Source organism: Camellia sinensis, chromosome 12 (genome assembly GCF_055761805.1).
Source record: "Camellia sinensis isolate YWXY chromosome 12, ASM5576180v1, whole genome shotgun sequence".
NCBI lineage: Eukaryota > Viridiplantae > Streptophyta > Magnoliopsida > Ericales > Theaceae > Camellia > Camellia sinensis.
Window position 1 is genome coordinate 93,012,737 of NC_138972.1, and position 20,544 is coordinate 93,033,280.

The window sequence follows — 20,544 nt, forward strand, 5'->3', positions numbered from 1 at the left end:
TCAAACTCTTTTTAAAATTCATAACCGAACAAATTTTTTATATTTAAATCATAATTTCGAAACTCACAAACTCAAAATACAATTCTATTCTCAAATCATAATTTTAAAATTCTACCAAACGCAACTATATATTTTATTATACATATTTTTATACAAAGTATATAATATTTTAAAGATTGCTAATATAAACAAAAGATGAGAACCAAACCTAGTATAAATGATTGATTGAATTAATAATTTAATTTCATTTTTAATCTTTTATTAAATAATAAAATTAAATAATTTCATTTCATTTTTAATCTTTTATTAAATAATGAAATTACTTAAATATTAATATTTGTGTTGAATGTGAACTATTAGGCCATGAACCATGTTAGAAAATTATATATTTTATGATATATATTTTTATACGAAAGTATATAATATTTTTAAGATTATTAACATTGACAAAAGATGAGAACCAGAATTAGTAATTTAATTTAATTTTTAATCTTTTATTAATTTTTAATCTTTTATTAAATAATAAAATTACTTAAATATTAATATTTGTGTTGAATGTGAACTATTAGGCCATGAATGATGATAAAAAAGGGTAATAAAAGAGCAAAAGCTGATCTGCTGCCAATAAGATGACCCATTAAACACAGCCAATTAAAATAAAAGAACAAATTCAAAATGCAAGTTAAATGACTTTCCCAAGAAACAAACACCATGTGCTCACATTTTTGTCTTGCCCAACCCTCTCTCTACAGTATTCATTTTCTCTACAGAACAAGCCAGAGCTCTCTTACCATCAAAGCAAATGAGACCCTCATCTTCTTAAAGGTTTCAGAATCTGAAATCTACACACACGGTTTCTCCTGAAAAGCTTCTCTATCTGGTAAAGCCCCCGAACCCTTCTCTGTTTGGATGGATAGAAAAGAAAAAAGAAAAAAATTCACTTTTTTTTCCCTAAAAAGGTGTTTGACTCACCCTTTTTGTTGTATTTTCTTGAATTTTTTCAGAGATGGTTTTCAGGAGAGTGGCTGTTATGTTCTTGGGTTGTCTTGGAATAACCTATCAGACTTCAAAATCAAAACCTGCTCTTGCACCTGCAGACACTACTAAATCATCATCTTCATCATCTTCTTCTTCATCTTCTTCTTCATCATCATCATCATCAGATGATCCACCAAGGGTCAGACTCAGTGATGGGAGGTACTTGGCTTACAGAGAGAGAGGAGTTCCCAAGAACAAATCTAACTACAAAGTCATTGTTGTTCATGGATTTGGTAGCTCCAAAGAAATGAATTTCATGGCATCCCAAGTACTCAGATAAAAACCCTCTTCCTCAATTTTGCTTTTGTTGATCTGAAATTCTCTTTTAGATTTCCAATATTAGACTTTCATATAAAGAACTTGAGAAACATAGCTTAAATTTATATGGGTGGTCAGGGTGGAAAATCACTAAATCAGTTCAGAATAGAATGAGAAACCTATTAGTGAATGGTAATTTTTGGGGGGGAATTACGTAGAAAATGCATCTGAATCTGAATGTTACAAGATCTCATGTCATAGCAGTTCAAAAGGAAAGGGAAAGGACAATATTGATTCTGTGATGCTTTGACAAATTTAATGTATTAACTATTGTTAAGATCAATTAAGCTTTTCACAGGAATATTTGACAAAATTTCAACTAATCAGAATGTTTTATTATTAGACCATGGTATTTGATTCACAGAATACATCATTATTGTATACTCTTTCATGTATATGGTGCAACTCAATTCTTATTTCTTGCTCCTTTTTTGGTAATACACATTAAAAGGGCGAGTCAATGCATGAGGGCCCCGGTAAAGCAGGGGTCTAGGCAAGACATATGCAACCTTACTCTTTTTCTTGGGTTGGGAGGTTGTTTCCACGACTCTAGCTGGGTATAGAGAAAGTTATCCAGAAATTTCTGGGCAATTCCAAAGTGCTTCAGAAACAAGATTGCCCCAATATTACATTGGTTTCACTTCTAATGTTGATATGGGTTTTTTGTTTTTTTTTCTTCTTCTTTGATGTTTGAAGAATTTATGATAAAGTATGCTGCAAAATTCACATTACACAAAAGGCACAAGACAGCAATTCCAAGCCCATGTATCAAAAGGCTTTAAACAAACCACCATTTGGGGAAACAGTTCATGTTTTTGATAAGCAACCCTGTTTCGCCTTTCCAATCAAAGAAGCAATGGTGTTTAACAAGATTAAGTAAAACGAATCTTAAAATGATTTACTTTCCATTTCCAGGAGCTAATGAACGAGTTGGGGGTATACCTTCTGTTATTTGATCGAGCTGGGTATGAAGAAAGTGATCCAAATCCAAAGCGCTCAGTCAAAAGCGAAGCATTCGACATTCAAGAACTTGCTGATCAGCTACAATTAGGACCCAAGTTCTATGTAATTGGAGTCTCACTTGGATCTTACCCGACCTGGAGCTGCCTCAAACGTATACCACACAGGCAAAGACAACACTCACTATAGACTTCGGGGCTGTTTGGTGCACAGCTCATATGAGCACAACTCGGAGGCCCTTTAGCTTCACTTCTGTGCTTCCATTTATGTCTACACTAAAACACCTGTTGCTTTTGTTCTTGCAGGCTAGCAGGGGTGGCTCTGGTAGTTCCGATGATCAATTACAACTGGCCTTCTCTTCCTGAGGATCTGATAAAGGATGACTACAGGAAGAATCTATCGCGGGGAACACTTTGGGTTTCACGCCATATGCCTAGACTACTACACTGGTGGTTGACTCAAAAAGTTTTCCCTTCTTCTTCTGTCCTCGATAGAAATCCTGCATTTTTCAGCAATAAAGACATGGAGGTCTTGAAGGTTACCCCAGGGTATCAATTGCTAAACCAGGTATATGAATTTGCTCAACCTGTTCATTAGTTAGCATATGAATTTGCTCAACCTTGTGGAAAGAATGTTGACTTTGAAACTTGAGCACTATACTCAATTGATTGAATCTACTAAACAAATTAAAAAGATATATATCAGTTTGCTGATCTGCTATGCAAAATGATTGAGGAGGCAATAACAAATGGATCGAATGAGTAACCAGTATTCTTTATTGAGCGGATGTTGGGTAGTGTGGATCTTGATAAGTAGCAAATAGAGCGGGATGTTGGATAGCATGGATCTTGTTAAGTACTAAACATAAACCCTTCGACTACAGATCCAACTTTTTTGGAGTACGGGTATTTTTTGAATTTTATATAGTTTTGTCATGTTGCCCTAATACTATGGATTTATAGTTGAAGTGTCGCATCTCTCTGAATTGTATTGTAACCTTTCGGATCATATTGAAAACACAGCGAACTTGGATGCCTCCCATTTTGAGGTGAAACCGCATTTGTTTTTGTGTTCTTGTGTGATTTAGATTCTTATTTTATTATTATTTGTGTTTCATGTCTCACCGTTTGGTGTATCAATTTGTAACATGGGAGGTACAGGAAAAGATCCTGTGAGGTTTAGATTAACAAAGCCACATATCCCATACTTCTCACTCCAACCAGCCAGGGCTGCTGGAAATAGACTGTAGAGATATTTGTGTTGCTTGTATATGTGTATATATATATCTATGTGTGTTCCGCTTTGCTGATCCGCTATGAAAAATGATTGTGACATACATTTTCTTTTCCCTCGCAGGATAAGTTGAAGCAGCGAGGTGTTTTCAACTCCCTCCGGCGTGACTTCATCGTGGCATTTAGCAAGTGGGACTTTGATCCATTGGAATTAAAAAACCCATACCCGAAAAACGAAAGCAATGTTCACATCTGGCAAGGCTATGAAGACAGGGTTGTGCCTTACCAATTACAAAGATTTGTTTCAAGAAAGCTTCCATGGGTTCGGTACCATGAAGTCCCCGATGGTGGACACTTGCTTGTGTACGACAGTGCTGTATGTGAAGGCATTTTAAGGTCTCTTTTGCTTGGAGAAGATCCTCCATTTTATAGACCTAAAATAGTCAGTTAATTTTTCATATCTTTTGTCATCAGATTGATGACCTTGTTTGTAAATTCATATCTATTACAGAATTGACAGAACATGTGTTACATTGAATTTTCAAGAAAGTTTTAAAGTATTTTTTTTTTTACATGAAAAATTTGATAACTGGCTGAATTTATTCGGCGGCTGAGGAGGGGGAGAGAGTAGCTGTCAACTTGATGAGAAGAATTATTATTATTATTATTATTATTATTTTGGAATTTACTTAATGGTATTGAAATGGAATATGCTGTGTCTAGAAATCTAATAGTTGTAATTCAACCAATTATTTTTTCGATTTTCGTTTAATCTAATCTTTTTCCATAAATGGAATATGATTTGTGTTATTTTCTTCGTTTCTCATTCATTGTTTCCTGGTTGTGCTTAAATTCTTAAATCTTGAATTTGAAATGGTAAAAAAAAAATAAATAAATAAAAAGAAAGGAAAATTAAAAAAAAAAAGTAAGTTAATTTATTTTGCTTTTAAGTCTTTTTGCCTTTTCTTTATAAATCTTTGCTCAAAATTTGCTTAATAGAATTAGTGATGAGGATAATGGATCTGGGGATTTTGCTGTGGTTAAGTCACAACAGCGATCTATTGCGAGCCTGTGGAGGCTTTTTCTGAATGTTGTTTGATAATTTGAACCGTTCATATTATAGAGTTTGTTGAATAGATCATCCATACAAAAAATTAATTGATTGGAAATTTATAACTTTACAATAAGAGCACGTTTGTTTTTTTAAAAATAAACGGTGACATTATCTTGATAATTTTTATAAAGCAATTTGAATCTGATCATTGGATTACGAATTTTGTGTGGAGACATATTTTGTGAATGGCAACACGTGGCCAAGGTGACGTCGAAGTGTCAATCGAGGTGTCACGTGTCTTGGTTATGGCGCTGAGGTTATTTGCAAAGATACCGGAATCCGAAATGAGCGGATAAAGGACAAAAGTCCTAGAATTGGGGAGGACCTTGGTATGGATAAAGATAAAACTCTTAGGGAGTTTATCTCTATCCGGCTGGGAGTCCTAGATGAGCATTGAACCAAAGTCCAATGAAGCGAGGCTTCTACAAAATCAAGTTAGTGCTGGCTATAAAAGTAAGGCACTCTCGTGGGTCTAAGGTACACTTTTTGTATTTTGGCTAGTCAATAAAGCATTATTTGCTATCCTTGAAAGATAATTGAGCACTGACTTAATCGTCGGAGTGTCCCCGGGTAGACGAACCACCACCGGTATTCTTATCTTTTTGTAATAGGTTGTTTGGGCATGATCTATTATGCTTGTGCTCTTCTACTGAGTTCCTATTTGGTAGTGTAGTCGGAAATCAACACCTACAATTTGGCGCCATCTGTGGGAAACGTAAGGAGAATAGATGGCCAACGACGGGCAGAAAGAAAAGATTGAGGGTGACGTCCCTAGTGAGAGTAGTAAAAACACCGATCCTAACGTTGAGGAAGACAACTGTAATGAAGAGCCTCGGGATAAGAATCCCAGAGAAAAAGACGTCGGCCAAGAAGGAGACGTACTGAAAAAAGCATGTCAAGGTGGGTATTACAACGAAAGCGATCTCCAGGTATGGAAAGATAAATGCCTGAGGAGAGACTATGAGATGAAGGGAATGGCAAACAAGTTGGCAGATCTACAATCGGTTGTCAATTTTATTATACAGAACAACGTCAGCAGCCACAGTTTCCATTGGAGGACACGCCGATTCCAACGGCCAAGAACGATGCCCAGAAAGGGGGACATAAAGCAATCCCCACAGTCTTTCAGTATGACAGGGCAAAGGAGCATTCATATCGGCCTTCGCAGGAGGTCGGGGGAGGAGAATTGATGAGAGGAGAGTCTTAGACGACACATCAGCATGTTCAAGAAAAGGAGCTTTGTTTTGGCACGATGAATGAAGAGAGGTCCAACAGGACTCAAAACAACACTGGGAGTAGCACACCAAAAAGGTTGAAATCTATTGACAGCCGAGCTCCTAGACGAACTAAGGAGGATTTGAGGGACTACCTTCAGAGGAAACGACAAGATACCGAGGTCACGTCTTCGGTCAAGTCGAGAACGCCGTTCTTAGTAGAATTGGACAAATTTGAGGCTCTGAAAAGGTTTCACATGTCGAGATTCCAAATATACAATGGTTAGTCCGATCATAACTTTCACATTGGCTTATATTTGAACTTAATGGCACTGTATACCAGGAACGAACCATTGCTCTGCAAGGTGTTCCCCTCATCCTTTGGGGAAATCACATCAAATTGGTTTCACAAGTTGTCGAAAGGAACTGTGAAAAGTTGGGAAGGCCTGGCCAAAATGTTCTGTGCTGGGTTCGTTACAAACAAACTGCAACCGTTGAGGGTAGACTCCCTGATTCCTTTGAGAATCGGTGAGGATGAAAGCCTCAGGGCTTATGCCAAAAGGTATTATGAGGTTTTTAACCGAATACCAAGGTGCAACCAAGAGTTGGTGATCATATTTTTTAAGAACAGCCTGAACGATGACTGCCTGCTTCGAAAGTCACTAGCAAAGACGTTGCCAAAAAGTATGGAGGAACTCATGGCCAGGATTGAGAAATATGCGAAAACTGAAGAAGACACGTCAAGGACAAAGGCGTCGAAACACGAGAAGAGAAACGGCTCACCGAAGCGAAGCTGAGGTAATACTGGATTTAACAGGCAAGAGACAGGACTAAGGACTGCACAGGCAGTCACCACCGTATTCTGAATTTTGGTTTATAAAGTTCTAAAAAGAATCAGGAGCCAACTATATTATAGAGTACCAAAAAAGATTCCTGGCGAATTCATAGGAAGAAGCCTGGGAAAACACTGTACTTACCACAATGAAGATGGACACCTAACATAGGGTTGTAGAGCCCAAAATCACATTTGGAAGATCTAGTAAGACAAGGTCACTTAAGGGACTTGGTAGATGAGGCCAGAACAAGGGAAGAGCAAACAACGCTGCCCCAGGCACCGGCAGCACCACATTCACCAGCATCGCAATCGTAAGCAGACGGACCTTGAGTGATCAATGTGATTCACTCAAAGATCAATGAAAACGAGGTACATGGGGAGACTCAGAGGGTAAAGCACTTACAGCATGTGTATCAGGTCCAACAAAAGAGGCCTAGGGTAGACGAGTACCAGGGACCAATGGTGTCCTTTACTGAAGCCGACCTAGACATGGTGCAACATCCACACAACGATGCTCTGGTGATATCCCTTAAGATTGGAAAATGCCAGGTAAGGCGTATTATGACTGACCAAGGCAACTGTTGTGACATTATGTATGTTAGATGTTACAAGGAGCTTTGCCTTCACCGAGATGATCTGGAGCAGTCCAATGGTCCAATGGTCGGGTTCAATGGAACGCCGACATAGTCCTTGGGAGCAATAAGTTTGAAGGTGCAGGTAGGGACCAAGAAGGTAAGCACAGAGTTCACAGTAATTGACACCCCCTCCCCTTACAATGTTATCTTGGGAAAGCCATGGTTGCATGCAATGAGGGTTGTTTCCACAACACTACACCAGCTGTTGCGGTTCCCAACAGAGCATGGAATTGAGGAGGTCAGAAGGGATCAAATGTAAGCGGAGAATTGCTCCATGGCAGCAATGAAATCCACCTGCAACATGCGAGAAACAGAGACAATCGAAATTGAGGAAGAAGACATAGAAGTCTTGGATGACGTCGGCAAAGAGCCAGTCGACAAAAGCGAAGAAGCCTTGAAAAAAATTCTGGTCCAGCAAGGGGATGAAAAGTGCTTCTTCCTTCTCGCTCAAGCTTGGCCAAGAATGAGGAAAGGGAGTTAGAAGCATTCTTGCGAGCAAACATAGAGGTGTTTGCCTGAACGCCCTACGAGATGTTTGGCATTAATCCCGAGGTTACATGCCACAGACTGAATGTAGATAGGTCGGCTAAAATCATTATTCAGTGAGCAAGGAGGCCGACGCTGGTTCGTGTGGAGGTAGTACAGGAGGAAGTGGACAAATTGTTAAAGGCCAAAGCCATTTGAGAGGTAAACTACTTTACTTGGCTGTCCAACATTGTGGTTGTGAAAAAGAAGAATGGGAAGTGGAGGGTCTGTGTGGACTTTACTAGTCTGAATAAGGCTTGTCCCAAAGATAGTTTCTCACTCACCAAGATTGATCAATTAGTAGATGCAACTTCAGGGCATGGAAGGATGAGCTTCCTGGACGCTTACAGGAGGTACCATTAGATAGCAATGTACTCCCCTGATGAAGAGAAAACTGCATTTATCACCTCAAAAGGACTGTATTGTTACAGAGTAATGCCTTTCGGGTTGAAAAATACAAGAACAACGTACCAGAGGTTAGTGACCAACATGTTGAGACATCTGATTGGCAAAACAGTGGAAGTATACATTGATGATATGGTCATGAAGACCTGAGAACCTGAGAACCACCTGATCGACTTAAAGACTATTTTCGATATCCTTATAACACATCGGCCCCGACTCAATTCTTCGAAATGTGCATTTGGAGTTGGATCTAGTAAGTTCTTGAGATACTTGGTTACCAGAAGGGGCATTAAAGCAAGCCCAGATCAAATCAAGGCCATCCTGGATTTGAAAAGCCCAGAGTCGGCAAAATAAGTGTAGATGTTGACTGGAAGGGTCGTAGCCCTGAATAGATTCATAAGTAGAAGTTCAGATAAGTGTACACCATTTTTTAGTCTGTTGAAAAAGGTCATAGACTGCTTGTGGACAGAGGAATGTGAAGTCGCCTTGACTGACTTAAAAAGATACCTAACCATAGCTCCAGTTCTCTCAAATCCATTACCTGGAGAGGAATTGTTCTTATACTTGGCGGTTTCAAAACATGCAGTGAGCGCAGTGGTAATCAAGGAAGAAAAGGAAGAATAAAGGGTAGTATACTATGTGAGCAAAACCCTTGTAGGCACAGAGACCAGGTATTTACTCATGGAGAAATTGGCATTGGCCTTAATGATGGCCTCTAAGAAGTTGAACCATTATTTCAAAGCCCACAAGATTGTGGTATTAACTGAGCATCCCTTGAAGTCCCTGCTACAACAAGGAGATCTGATAGGCAGGGTAGCCAAATGACAGTAATACTGGACCAATACGACTTGGAATTTAGGCCCAGAACAGCAATTAAGGGCCAGGTTTTGGCCGATTTCGTGGCCGAGTTCACACCTGGAGCCACCTTACATCGGGCTCCGGTGAGCCGCGGCTTAAGGTGTTCAGGAGAACAAGAAGAGACCTAGTTGGGAATGAAAAACCCCATAACAGGGCAAAAGAAAAAAGAGAAACTCAAGCCTTGCGATATTTACATCGGCGACTCCTTTCGCTTATTTGTTGATGGGAGTTCAAACCGTCAAGGAGCGGGGGCAAGAGTAGTGCTAGTATCACCAGATGGGCAGATGTTAGAAAAATCTATTCAACTGGGGTTTAAAACCCCAAACAATGAAGCAGAATATAAAGCATTGATCGCAGGATTGAAGTTGGCAGCAACAATGAAAGCCAATGAGGTGGTAGTCTTCTGTGACTCCCAGCTTATTGTGAACTAGGCAACAGACAAATATGCAGCCCAAGATGAAAGAATGATAGCCTATGTAAAAGAGGTTGTCAGACTGTTAGCTTTATTTTAGGATTGTTGACTACAGCAAGTTAGCCAAGATGACAACAGCCATGCCGATGCCTTGGCTAACCTGTCTAGTGCAATGAAATCAGGGAAGGTAAGGACAATAATGGTTGATTATTTGTCAGGCCCAAGTGTAGAATCACTAATCACAGAGTACGAAGCAATGTGTGTAAAGATGGGCCCAAGTTGGATGGATGCAATAGTAATGTTCCTTAGAGATGGGAAGCTGCCAGATGATCGCAAAGAAGCACACAAAACCAGATTGAAGTCAGCTAGGTTTAGTCTGACAGCAGAGGGACATCTCTACAGAAGGTCTTTTACTGGTCCCCTTTTGAGATGTGTGCATCCCTCTCAAGTTGAAGACTTCTTGTATGAAATACATGAAGGAGTGTGTGGAAGCCATGCTGGGAGAAGATCACTTGCTCATAGGGCCATTACTCAGGGATACTGGTGGCCCTACATACAGAAGGATGCTGAAGCTTATGTCAGTAAACAGTAGTGTGACAACCCTCACTACTGTTTACTGATAACACCACTGATTACTGCTAAACTGAGACTGATCATGATAAGTAATTGAAGTGATTGAAATTCTGAGTTAATTGATTGAGTGTGTTAGTTTAAATGCATGTCTATCTGTTTGACTGTTAAATTATCTGTTCGTATTTTATGTTTTAAACTGCAAATTGAAGGCCTTATCGGCGGCCGAATTTGAAATTGATTAATATTTTATGCTAATTGGAATTTATGTGATTTTATGATATATTTAATTGAAATGTGATTTGGTATGATTAAATTAGATTAAATAAGCTAAATTATCAAGAGCTGGACTTATTTACGAGAATGTCACTTAGTGGACTTTCATGAGCTTTTATTTGACCTCTATATGCTAGCATTTCAACACTTCATTAGCTATTTCCTAGAGCACAACCGACTAGAGAGAGAGAGAGATAGGAGAAATTGAGTTCATCTAGGTATTTAGCTTAGAGACTTGAAGAATTTGGAAGAGAATTGTATATTTGAGCTTGTATACCTTGAATTCAAGACATAAGGTAGAAATTTCATCATCTCATTGGTGAATTGAAGTTGTGTCTTGCATGGCTCATGGTAATTTAGTCATCTAAGTCTAGAATTGGTTTACAATGTTGAATTGAGAGCTAGATCATGCATGCATGCTCTTATATTGAGGTTTTGAAGTTGTTTTCATGGAATTTGTTACATGCATGTTCGTATCTTGAGTATAGTTCATGAATTCATCATGTTCTTGAGGAAATTGACTCTTTTGAACAAGTATTTGAAGCTTTAAAGTTGTTTAAATTCTTGCATGTTGCTTACACTTCATGTTCTTGAAATTTTGTTTGAAAATGGGTTTAATTGACTCACCTTTGGGCCTTGATTTTACAAATTGAGCTTTGAATCATGTTATACTATGCATTTCCAAGTGTTTTCCAGAAAATTGGCCCAAAAGAATCGAATTTGATGCATTAAAATTGAGTTTTGAGCTTGAGGTTCAAATCTGGAAATTCCAAATTTTGGACTCACGCTCGAGCGAGGAACTCCACGCTCGAGCGAACGCCTTGTGTTCATGCAGTCCGCTCGAGCGAGGAAAGTGGCGTTCGAGCGTGAAATGCGTGTATCCAGTACTTTGCATGTGTTTACAGTCCGCTCAGGCGAGAGAGTTCATGCTCAAGCGAGGACTTGTGTCTCACGCTCGAGCGTGATTTTTGTGCATCCAGTATTTTTACTGTAGTTTATAGTCCGCTCAAGCGACGGAAGTCACGCTCGAGCGGAGCTCCTTTGTCTGCATGTTCGCTCGAGCGTAGAAAGCCACGCTGGAGCGAGACCCCTGTTTTTTGAAAATTTTGAAAAGTGTTTTAAAGTGTATCTTTGCATCCTCATTCCATCCTAGGCATTCTTAGGCCTAGTTTAAGGCATCTTAATGAGGATATTAATGTAGAACCACACCAAAGCAAATTAGGGGTTAAGTTATTATTTTCCAACTGTGTAGCTTAGTGTGTGTTCATTCTGTAACTGTGTAGAGTTGGCATCCGAGGACGCTCTAGCTTATCTGTAGCCCAGAACTCTGTGGGTAACAATGTTGTAAAGATATGTTCAATTGAGATTATTTTCTGAACAAATGACTGTACTGCTCTATGAAATAACAATATTTACTGAATGAATGTTTGTCCTATTTGTGAACTGTATTCGTGGCATCCATAGCAATTTACTGTTACTGAACTGTTACTGCTACTGTTACAGAGATCTCTGTTGGTTCCCATGTTTGGGACCACTACTGTTTACTGATATGATGGCCATCATTGACTGCTCAATCTATTAGGACCTATTGTACTGTTTTGCTATCGGATGTACCACATATGACTATTATAGTTTCTGAATGACTGTTATGGCATGAATTATAAGCCACAAACTGAATGACTGATATACTGATAAATGACTGTTTTCAATACTAAAAGGACATTCATTCTTAACTTTTTTGCGCATATGTTATTCATTGGGCTTTAGCTTATTGTTTATATATATATATATATATATGTAGGTGTTCAGGCACCGGATCAGAGTTAGGAGCGTTGGATTAGCTCTTGTTTTGTCAAGCTAACCAACGTGCCTCACTGCGAGGTTCCAAGTGCTGCCAAGCTAAGGTTGCTTCGGGGTGTTTTAGATTCCCTTTTTTTTCTCTGTTTTGTATAGACTGTTACTGTACTGTTATGGTAGGGATTTGGTCCTTAACTGAATACTTGTATAAGATGTTTGTATATACTGTCTTGTCCTGAATGTGAATATGTTTTAAAAAGTCTTTTTGCATATAGACTGTCACAGCTCATTGGACATCTTTTAATTACTGTTTTGGCTTCCGTCAGTCCCTGTACTCTGTATTACTGTTTTACTGTTAAGCAGGCCTTTGGTAATCACGGATTACTGGCCAGTTACGGTGCTAAACCCATAGGGGCGGGTTTGGGTCGTGACAGAGTGGTATCAGAGCGATACTAAACCACGAGTTATACCGCACACACGTGTCCAAATGAGCTATAGGATGTCCTAGAAAGTGAATAGGGCATTGCATGAGCATTAATAAGTGTGTGTGGCCATGACATGAATATACGTGCTAATGTGTTAATATGTTAAGTATGCAACTGTCTATGTTTATAATTGCCATAATTGCCTATAGTGAAATAGAGAATGCAAGAACTACTGACGAAACTGAATCATTTGAAGCCAGAATAGCAAGGCTCGAAAGAACAGTGGACATGCTGACTGAGGCCTTAAGGCTACAACAACAGAACCAACAGCCCCCACCTCATCCGGTACAGCCGGAACAGAATGTGAATGATGACATCATTGCTCTAACACAGAAGTTCAGTAAGATGAAACCGCCATCATTTCAGGGAGGCCTTGAACCATTGAAGGTCGAAGCGTGGGTGCTAGAAACTGAAAAATTATTCGAAGTGTTTCCATGTTTTGAAGCACACAAAATGCTACTGGCCACTTTTACCTTGCAAGAAGAGGCCAGAAGGTGGTGGATGCTTGTCCATGACACCGACACTGTTATGACTTGGGCTTAGTTTAAGGGAGCCTTCTTTGAGAAATACTTTCCACAGTGTGTCAGGGACCAAAAGGTGACTGAATTTGAACAACTGAAACAAGGCACTATGTCGGTAGCAGAGTATGAGTCGAAGTTTATTGAACTCGCCAGATATGCACCGCATATGGTTGACACTGACTACAAGAAGGCCAGGAAGTTTGAAGGCGGCCTTAATGTGGAAATACTTGATAGAATTAATGTTTTGAAACTGCTTAAGTATGTGGATGTTCTTGACCGAGCAATAATGGCTGAGTCGAACATCGAGGCACTGAAACAGACTGAAACACCGGGAACCGAGTGGCGTGGTAAGAGGCGAGGCTTCAAGTTTAAGAAAGGCAGAAATAATTCATCGAACAAAAAGCAAAATACAGGGTCAACAACCAGTTCCAGTCAAGGAAACCGTTCTATACCGCCCTGTTCTGAATGTGGTAAGAAACATAAGGGGGTTTGTTATAAAATCTCTAGTGCGTGTTACAGGTGTGAGAAGGTGGGCCACATGGTTAAAGATTGCCCTTCCACTTCCTAAGGCGAATAGCAAAGCTGCACCAAAGCAACATCGACTGCCCCACCGAAACCCAACCCCAAAGCTACCGGAAAAGAGCCTATGAGGCAAGGCAGAGTGTTCGCACTCGTACCGGGAGATGTACAGAATACCGAGACCATTGTGTCAGGTATACTCTCAATTTGTGCTCAAAATGCATATGCTTTGATTGATTCAGGGTTTACACATTCATATGTATCGCATGTTTTTTCGCAAAAATTGAATAGACCATTGGAATCCATGAACTACCTGTTAGCTGTATCTTCACCTGTTGGGGGATCCATGACATGTGCTTATATGTACCCTGCATGTGAAATTATTGTTGGGGATGTTCATCTGTATATTGATTTACCGCCATTGAATATAGATCATTTTGATGTGATATTGGAAATGGACTGGTTAACGAAATATTATGCTACCATAGACTGTGTAACAAAACAAGTTGTTTTTTGTCCACCCGGACTGCCTGAATTTGTGTTTAACGGAGTTGGAGTAGTACTTCCCCCATACCTGATTTCATCCATGAAAGCTTTTAAACTGATTAGAAAGGGGTGTAAAGGGTATCTATGTTCTGTATTGACTGTACCTACTGATGATAAAATTAATGTGATTAGTATTCCTATAGTTAGAGAATTCCTAGATGTTTTTCCAGATGATCTGCCAGGGGATTTGATTGATAGAGAGATTGAGTTCACCGTTGATGTGATTCCGGGTACACAGCCAATATCTAAAGCTCCCTACAGAATAACACCGACTGAATTGAAGGAGTTGAAAGTTCAGCTACAAGAGCTATTAGATAAGAAATTTATCAGGCCCAGTACTTCACCATGGGGCACACCAGTCTTATTCGTAAAAAAGAAAGACGGTTCACTGAGACTCTGTATTGACTACCGTGAACTAAACAAGGTAACAGTGAAAAATAAATATCCATTGCCTCGCATTGATGATTTATTTGACCAGTTACAGGGTGCCTAAGTGTTCTCCAAAATTGACCTTAGATCTGGATACCACCAGTTGAAAGTCAAGACAAGGGACATTGAAAAGACTGCATTTCGAACGAGGTATGGACATTATGAATTCTTAGTTATGCCTTGCGGAGTTACCAATGCACCTGCTGCATTTATGGACCTTATGAACAGAATTTTTAAACCATTCCTCGATGACTTTATTGTTGTATTCATAGATGACATTTTAATTTATTCCAAAAGCACGGAGGAACATGAACATCATTTGAGAATTGCCCTACAGACCCTAAGAGAACAGAAACTTTATGCAAAACTAACTAAATGTGAATTTTGGCTAGACAATGTTATGTTTTTGGGGCATGTGATCAGTAAAGATGGAATTTCAGTTGATCCGCAGAAAATTGAAGCAGTAGTGAACTGGCCTAGACCGACAAATGTCACCGAAGTCCGAAGTTTTCTAGGCTTAGCCGGGTATTACAGAAGGTTTGTCAAAGATTTCTCCAAAATTGCCCTACCACTGACACAGCTGACTCAGAAGAGGATATCATTTGACTGGACCGATCAGAGGGAATCAGCTTTTCAAGAGTTGAAAACTCGACTAGTGACTGCACCGATTCTCACCTTACCCTCAGGTATGGATGGTTATACTATATTTAGTGATGCTTCTCATAAGGGTTTGGGATGTGTTTTAATGCAGAATGGGAAAGTGATTGCGTATGCTTCCCGACAACTGAGACCACATGAAAAGAACTACCCGACCCATGATTTAAAACTTGCTGTAGTAGTGTTTACACTGAAAATTTGGCGTCACTACCCTTATGGGGCAACATGTGAGGTGTATACAGACCACAAGAGTTTGAAATACTTCTTCACACAGAAAGAACTGAACATGAGGCAGCGGAGATGGTTAGAACTGATAAAAGATTATGACATGCAAATTTTGTACCATCCAGGAAAAGCTAACACCGTTGCTAATGCACTGAGTCGGAAGTCGATTGGAAATTTGGCCTGTTTACTCATGGGGCAGAAAGAATTGCTATGTGACCTTGAAAGACTTGAAATCGAGATTGTTTTGCGTGAACAAGGTGGAACAATAGCCGCTATTTCTACTCAACCGGCACTGATTGAAGAGATTAAAGAGAAACAGCAACAGGATGACTTTTTGAGGAAGATCATCGAAGAACGGGAATCTAAACCGAGGCCAAATTTCAAATTTGAGAATAATGTGTTGAAATTTCAGGGAATATTGTGTGCACCGAGTGATTCTGAACTGAAAAGAAGAATTCTGCAAGAGGGCCACAATTCAAAACTGTCTATTCATCCAAGAAATAAGAAAATGTACCAAGACTTGAAACTGAATTTTTGGTAGCCAGGAGTGAAGAAAGAGATTGCTGATTTTGTATCGAAATGTCTTTATTGCCAACAAGTTAAAGCCGAACATCAACGATCCGCAGGTTTACTGCAACCCTTACCGATACCTGAGTGGAAATGGGAACATATCATTATGGATTTCGTTGTTGGTTTACCTCGCTCCAGTAAAGGTATGGATTCAATTTGGGTTATTGTTGATAGATTGACTAAATCTGCTCATTTCTTACCTATCAAAACAATTTATAATGCGGACAAATTAGCTATACTCTATATTGATGAGATTGTTAGATTGCATGGAGTGTCTGTGTCCATTGTTTCTGATAGGGACTTGAAGTTTACATCGAGATTCTGGCAAAGCTTACAGACAGTATTGGGTACTGAATTGAGACTGAGTAGTGCATACCATCCTCAGACTGATGGTCAGTCAGAAAGAACCATCCAGACTTTGGAGGATTTACTAAGAATGTGTGTTCTTGACTTCTAAGGAAATTGGGAAAGTCATCTACCGTTGGCTGAATTCGCCTCCAACAACAGTTTTCATTCAAGCATTGGTATGGTGCCTTTCGAGGCTTTGTATGGCAAAAAATGTCGATCTCTTATTTGCTGGGCAGAAGTTGGAGATGGGCCTTTGCTTGGGCCCGAGATTATACAAGAAACTATCGAAAAAGTGAAACTGATTCAACAGAGATTGAAAACCGAACAAAGCCGACAGAAAAGTTATGCGGATGTCCGAAGGCGAGACAGAGAGTATGAAGTAGGTGATCATGTTTTTGTAAAAGTGACATCGATGAAGGGCCAGACTCATTTTGGAGTCAAGGGTAAGCTAGCGCCGAGATATGTCAGACCGTATGAGATTATTGAGAAAATCAATCCGGTGGCGTATCAAGTAGCGCTTCCTCCTGAAATGAAGCATATGCATAACGTGTTCCATATTTCAATGTTGAGGGAATACCTTTGGGATCCCTTCCATGTGATTGAGCCTACCCGTGTAGTACTAAGTGTTGACTACACCTATGAAGAACGACTTATTCAGATTGTAAACAGACGGATCAAGAAGTTGAGGAATAAAGAGATTCCATTAGTGAAAGTTGACTGGCAAAACCATGATGGCGTATCAAGTAACGCTTCCTCTTGAAATGAAGCATATGCATAACGTGTTCCATATTTCAATGTTGAGGGAATACCTTCGGGATCCCTTCCATGTGATTGAGCCTACCCGTGTTGTAACAACCCTCGTCACTGTTTACCGAATAACCACTAATTACCATTAAACTGAAACTGATTATGACTGATAAGTGAACTGAATAAAATACTGAACTGACTGACTGAAATCTGAAACTGATTGATTGACTGTATCTGTTTAAATGCATTTTCTATCTGTTGATTGTTAATTGATCTGTTTGTGTTTTTATGGTTAAATTGCGAATTGAAGGCCTTATCGGCGGCCGAACCGGAAACTGATTAGTGTTTTATGATCATCGTGCTTTATGTGATTTTATGGTGTAATTACCTGAAAACTGATTTGGTACGATTAAATGTTGGCCTTATTCACAATTTTGCCACTTAAGTGGCCTATCATCTAACCATTTGAGCCTTACACACTTGACCACATAGCACACTTCATCAACCCTTTTTCCTTGTTCTTGCCGACTTGAGAGAGTGAGAGGTAGTAATAGCTTGAGTTCTTTACAATTTGGCTTGAATCTTGAGGAATTGAAAGCTTAAGTGCATAATTGAGCCTCTAGACTTGTAATTGAGGAACCTAGGTATGAATTTCATCCTTCTTATTGTGTATTTAAGTCCCTTCTAGCATGGATTATGGTAGTTTAAAGAGCTAAGGCAAGAATTGGTTCATTAATGTTGAATTGGAGCTCATTCTATGCATGCATGTTTGAATTGTTGAATTTTAAGTTGTTTCCATGGAGAATTGTCACATGCATGCTCATGGTTATGTTAAGTCCATGTTTTCATCTTGTTTTTGTAAGAGTTAGCTCATTAGAACATGAAATTGAAGCTTTGAAATGATTTAAATTTATGCATGTTTGCATGTTCTTCATATTCATGAAAATTTGTTTCAAATTGAGTTGTTTGAAACACCCTTGGGCCTTGATTTTACAAATTGAGTTTTGAATCATGTTAAAGTATGAGTTTTGATGTGTTTTTTGGAAAATTGGCCCAAGAGGATCGGAATTTATGGTTTAAAACTTGGTTTTGAGCTTGAGGTTCAAATCTAGAATTTCCAAAATTTGGACTCACGCTCGAGCGGGGTGACTAGCGCTCGAGTGTGGAAATCGTGCTCCCAGTATTTCTGTTCTGTTTTGAAGTCTGCTCGAGCGGAATAATTGACGCTCGAGCGGGACATTGTGCCACATGCTCGAGCGGGTGTCGAGCGCCCAATCGAGCGTGATTTTCACCTATTCAGCACTTTTGACTGTTTTGTAGAACGCTCGAGCGGGTAAGTAGCGAAGTAACCTACGCTCGAGCGTGACCCCTGTTTTATGAAAATTCTGAAAATACTTTTAAAGTCCATCTTTGCATCCTCATCTCATCCTAGGCATTATTAGGCCTAGTTTAAGGCATCTTAATGAGGATATAGATGTAGAACACATCGAGGCAAATTAGGGATTAAGTTATTATCTTTCCCAACTGTGTAGCTTAGTGTGTGTTCAATCTATAACTATGTAGGGTTGGCGACTGGGGACGTGCTCTAGCTTACTGTAGCCCAGAACTCTATGAGTAACAACTGTGTAAAGATATGTTCAAAAATGATTATCTTCTGAACAATTAAACTGTACTGTTTCTGAATTGATACTGTTAATAGAATGAATGTATGTCCTCTATTCTGAACTGTATTGTGGCATCCTTAGCAACTATTGTTACTGACTGTTACTGTTACAGAGATCTCTGTCGGTTTCCTCGTTAGAACCACTACTGTTACTGACTGATGGCCATCATTTACTGTTCGGTCTTTTAAGACCTACTGTTTACTGTACTGTTATGCTAATGGATGTACCACATATGACTGTATCGACTGAACGACTGAAATACTGATTTAATGAACTATTTTCATTACTGTAAGGACATTCATTCTTAACCCCTTTACGCATTGTGTTATTCACTGGGCTTTAGTTCACTGCTCATATATATATGTAGGTGTACAGGCATCAGACCACAGCTAGAAGCATCAGGGTAAACTCCAGTTTTGTCGAGCCAACCTATGTGCCTCAATGCGAGGTTCCGAGCCTGTCAAGCTACGGCTTAGGGGTGTTTTTAATTCCCCCGTCTGTCTCTGTATCTGTTTTGTTTACTGTACTGTACTGTTAATAGGGATTAGGTCCCTGAACTGAATGATTGTATATATGTACATACTGTTTTGTTCGACTGTATATGTATATGAATGAAAAGTCTTTTTGCATACAGACTATCACAGCTCATTGGACATTGTCTATTTACTGTATTGGCTTCCGCCAGCCCCTGTACTCTGTATTACTGTATTACTGTTAAGCAGGCCTTCGATAATCTTGGATTACTGGCCGGTTACGGTGCTAAACCCATAGGGGCGGGTTTGGGTCGTGACACGTGTAGTGCTAAGTGATGACTACACCTATGAAGAACGGCTTATTCAGATTGTAAACAGATGGATCAAGAAGTTGAAGAACAAAGAGATTCCATTAGTGAAAGTTGACTGACAAAACCATGGTGGCATGTATGCCACTTGGGAGAGGGAAGATGACATGATGAAGAGATATCCTGAATTGTTCCCACTGAATCCTATTTTCTTCCAAAATGAAGGTAATCCAAGTTTGGAAGACTAAACTCTTTATAAGGAGGGGAGACTGTGACAACCCTCACTACTGTTTACTGATAACACCACTGACTACTACTAAACTGAGACTGATCATGATAAGTAATTGAAGTGATTGAAATTCTAAGTTAATTGATTGAGTGTGTTAGTTTAAATGTATGTCTATCTGTTTGACTATTAAATTATCTGTTCGTGTTTTATGTTTTAAACTGTAAATTGAAGGCCTTATCGGCGGTCGAATCTGAAATTGATTAATGTTTTATGCTAATTGGAATTTATGTGATTTTATGGTATATTTAATTGAAATGTGATTTGGTATGATTAAATTGGATTAAATAATCTAAATTATCAAGAGTTGGACTTATTTACGAGAATGCCACTTAGTGGCCTTTCATGAGCTTTTATTTGATCTCTATATGCTAGCATTTCAACACTTCATCAGCCATTTCCTAAAGCACAACCGACTAGAGAGAGAGAGGTAGGAGAAATTGAGTTCATCTAGGTATTTAGCTTGGAGGCTTGAAGAATTTGGAAGAGAATTGTATATTTGAGCTTGTATACCTTGAATTCAAGACATAAGGTAGAAATTTCATCCTCTCATTGGTGAATTGAAGTTGTGTCTTGC

General features: G+C 39.2%; 1 protein-coding gene across 1 annotated transcript; it reads left to right on the forward strand.

Moving 5' to 3' along the window:
• The first annotated feature begins 567 nt into the window (after positions 1-567).
• On the forward strand, positions 568-4,129 carry LOC114273440 (uncharacterized). The gene is made up of 5 exons (XM_028215232.2): positions 568-880; positions 1,005-1,306; positions 2,272-2,483; positions 2,622-2,883; positions 3,673-4,129. Exons 2-5 carry the CDS (start codon positions 1,007-1,009, stop codon positions 3,997-3,999), a joined length of 1,101 nt encoding a protein of 366 aa, XP_028071033.2. The 5' UTR covers positions 568-880; positions 1,005-1,006; the 3' UTR covers positions 4,000-4,129.
• Positions 4,130-20,544: the final 16,415 nt, after the last annotated feature.

Bases quoted from the DNA above. Each gene is read 5' to 3' on its own strand.
- LOC114273440 (XM_028215232.2), top strand. From the start codon at position 1,007: ATGGTTTTCAGGAGAGTGGCTGTTATGTTCTTGGGTTGTCTTGGAATA. The intron at 1,307-2,271 runs GTACTCAGATAA...TTCCATTTCCAG, and splicing joins TGAATTTCATGGCATCCCAA to GAGCTAATGAACGAGTTGGG. The intron at 2,884-3,672 runs GTATATGAATTT...TTTCCCTCGCAG, and splicing joins GGTATCAATTGCTAAACCAG to GATAAGTTGAAGCAGCGAGG.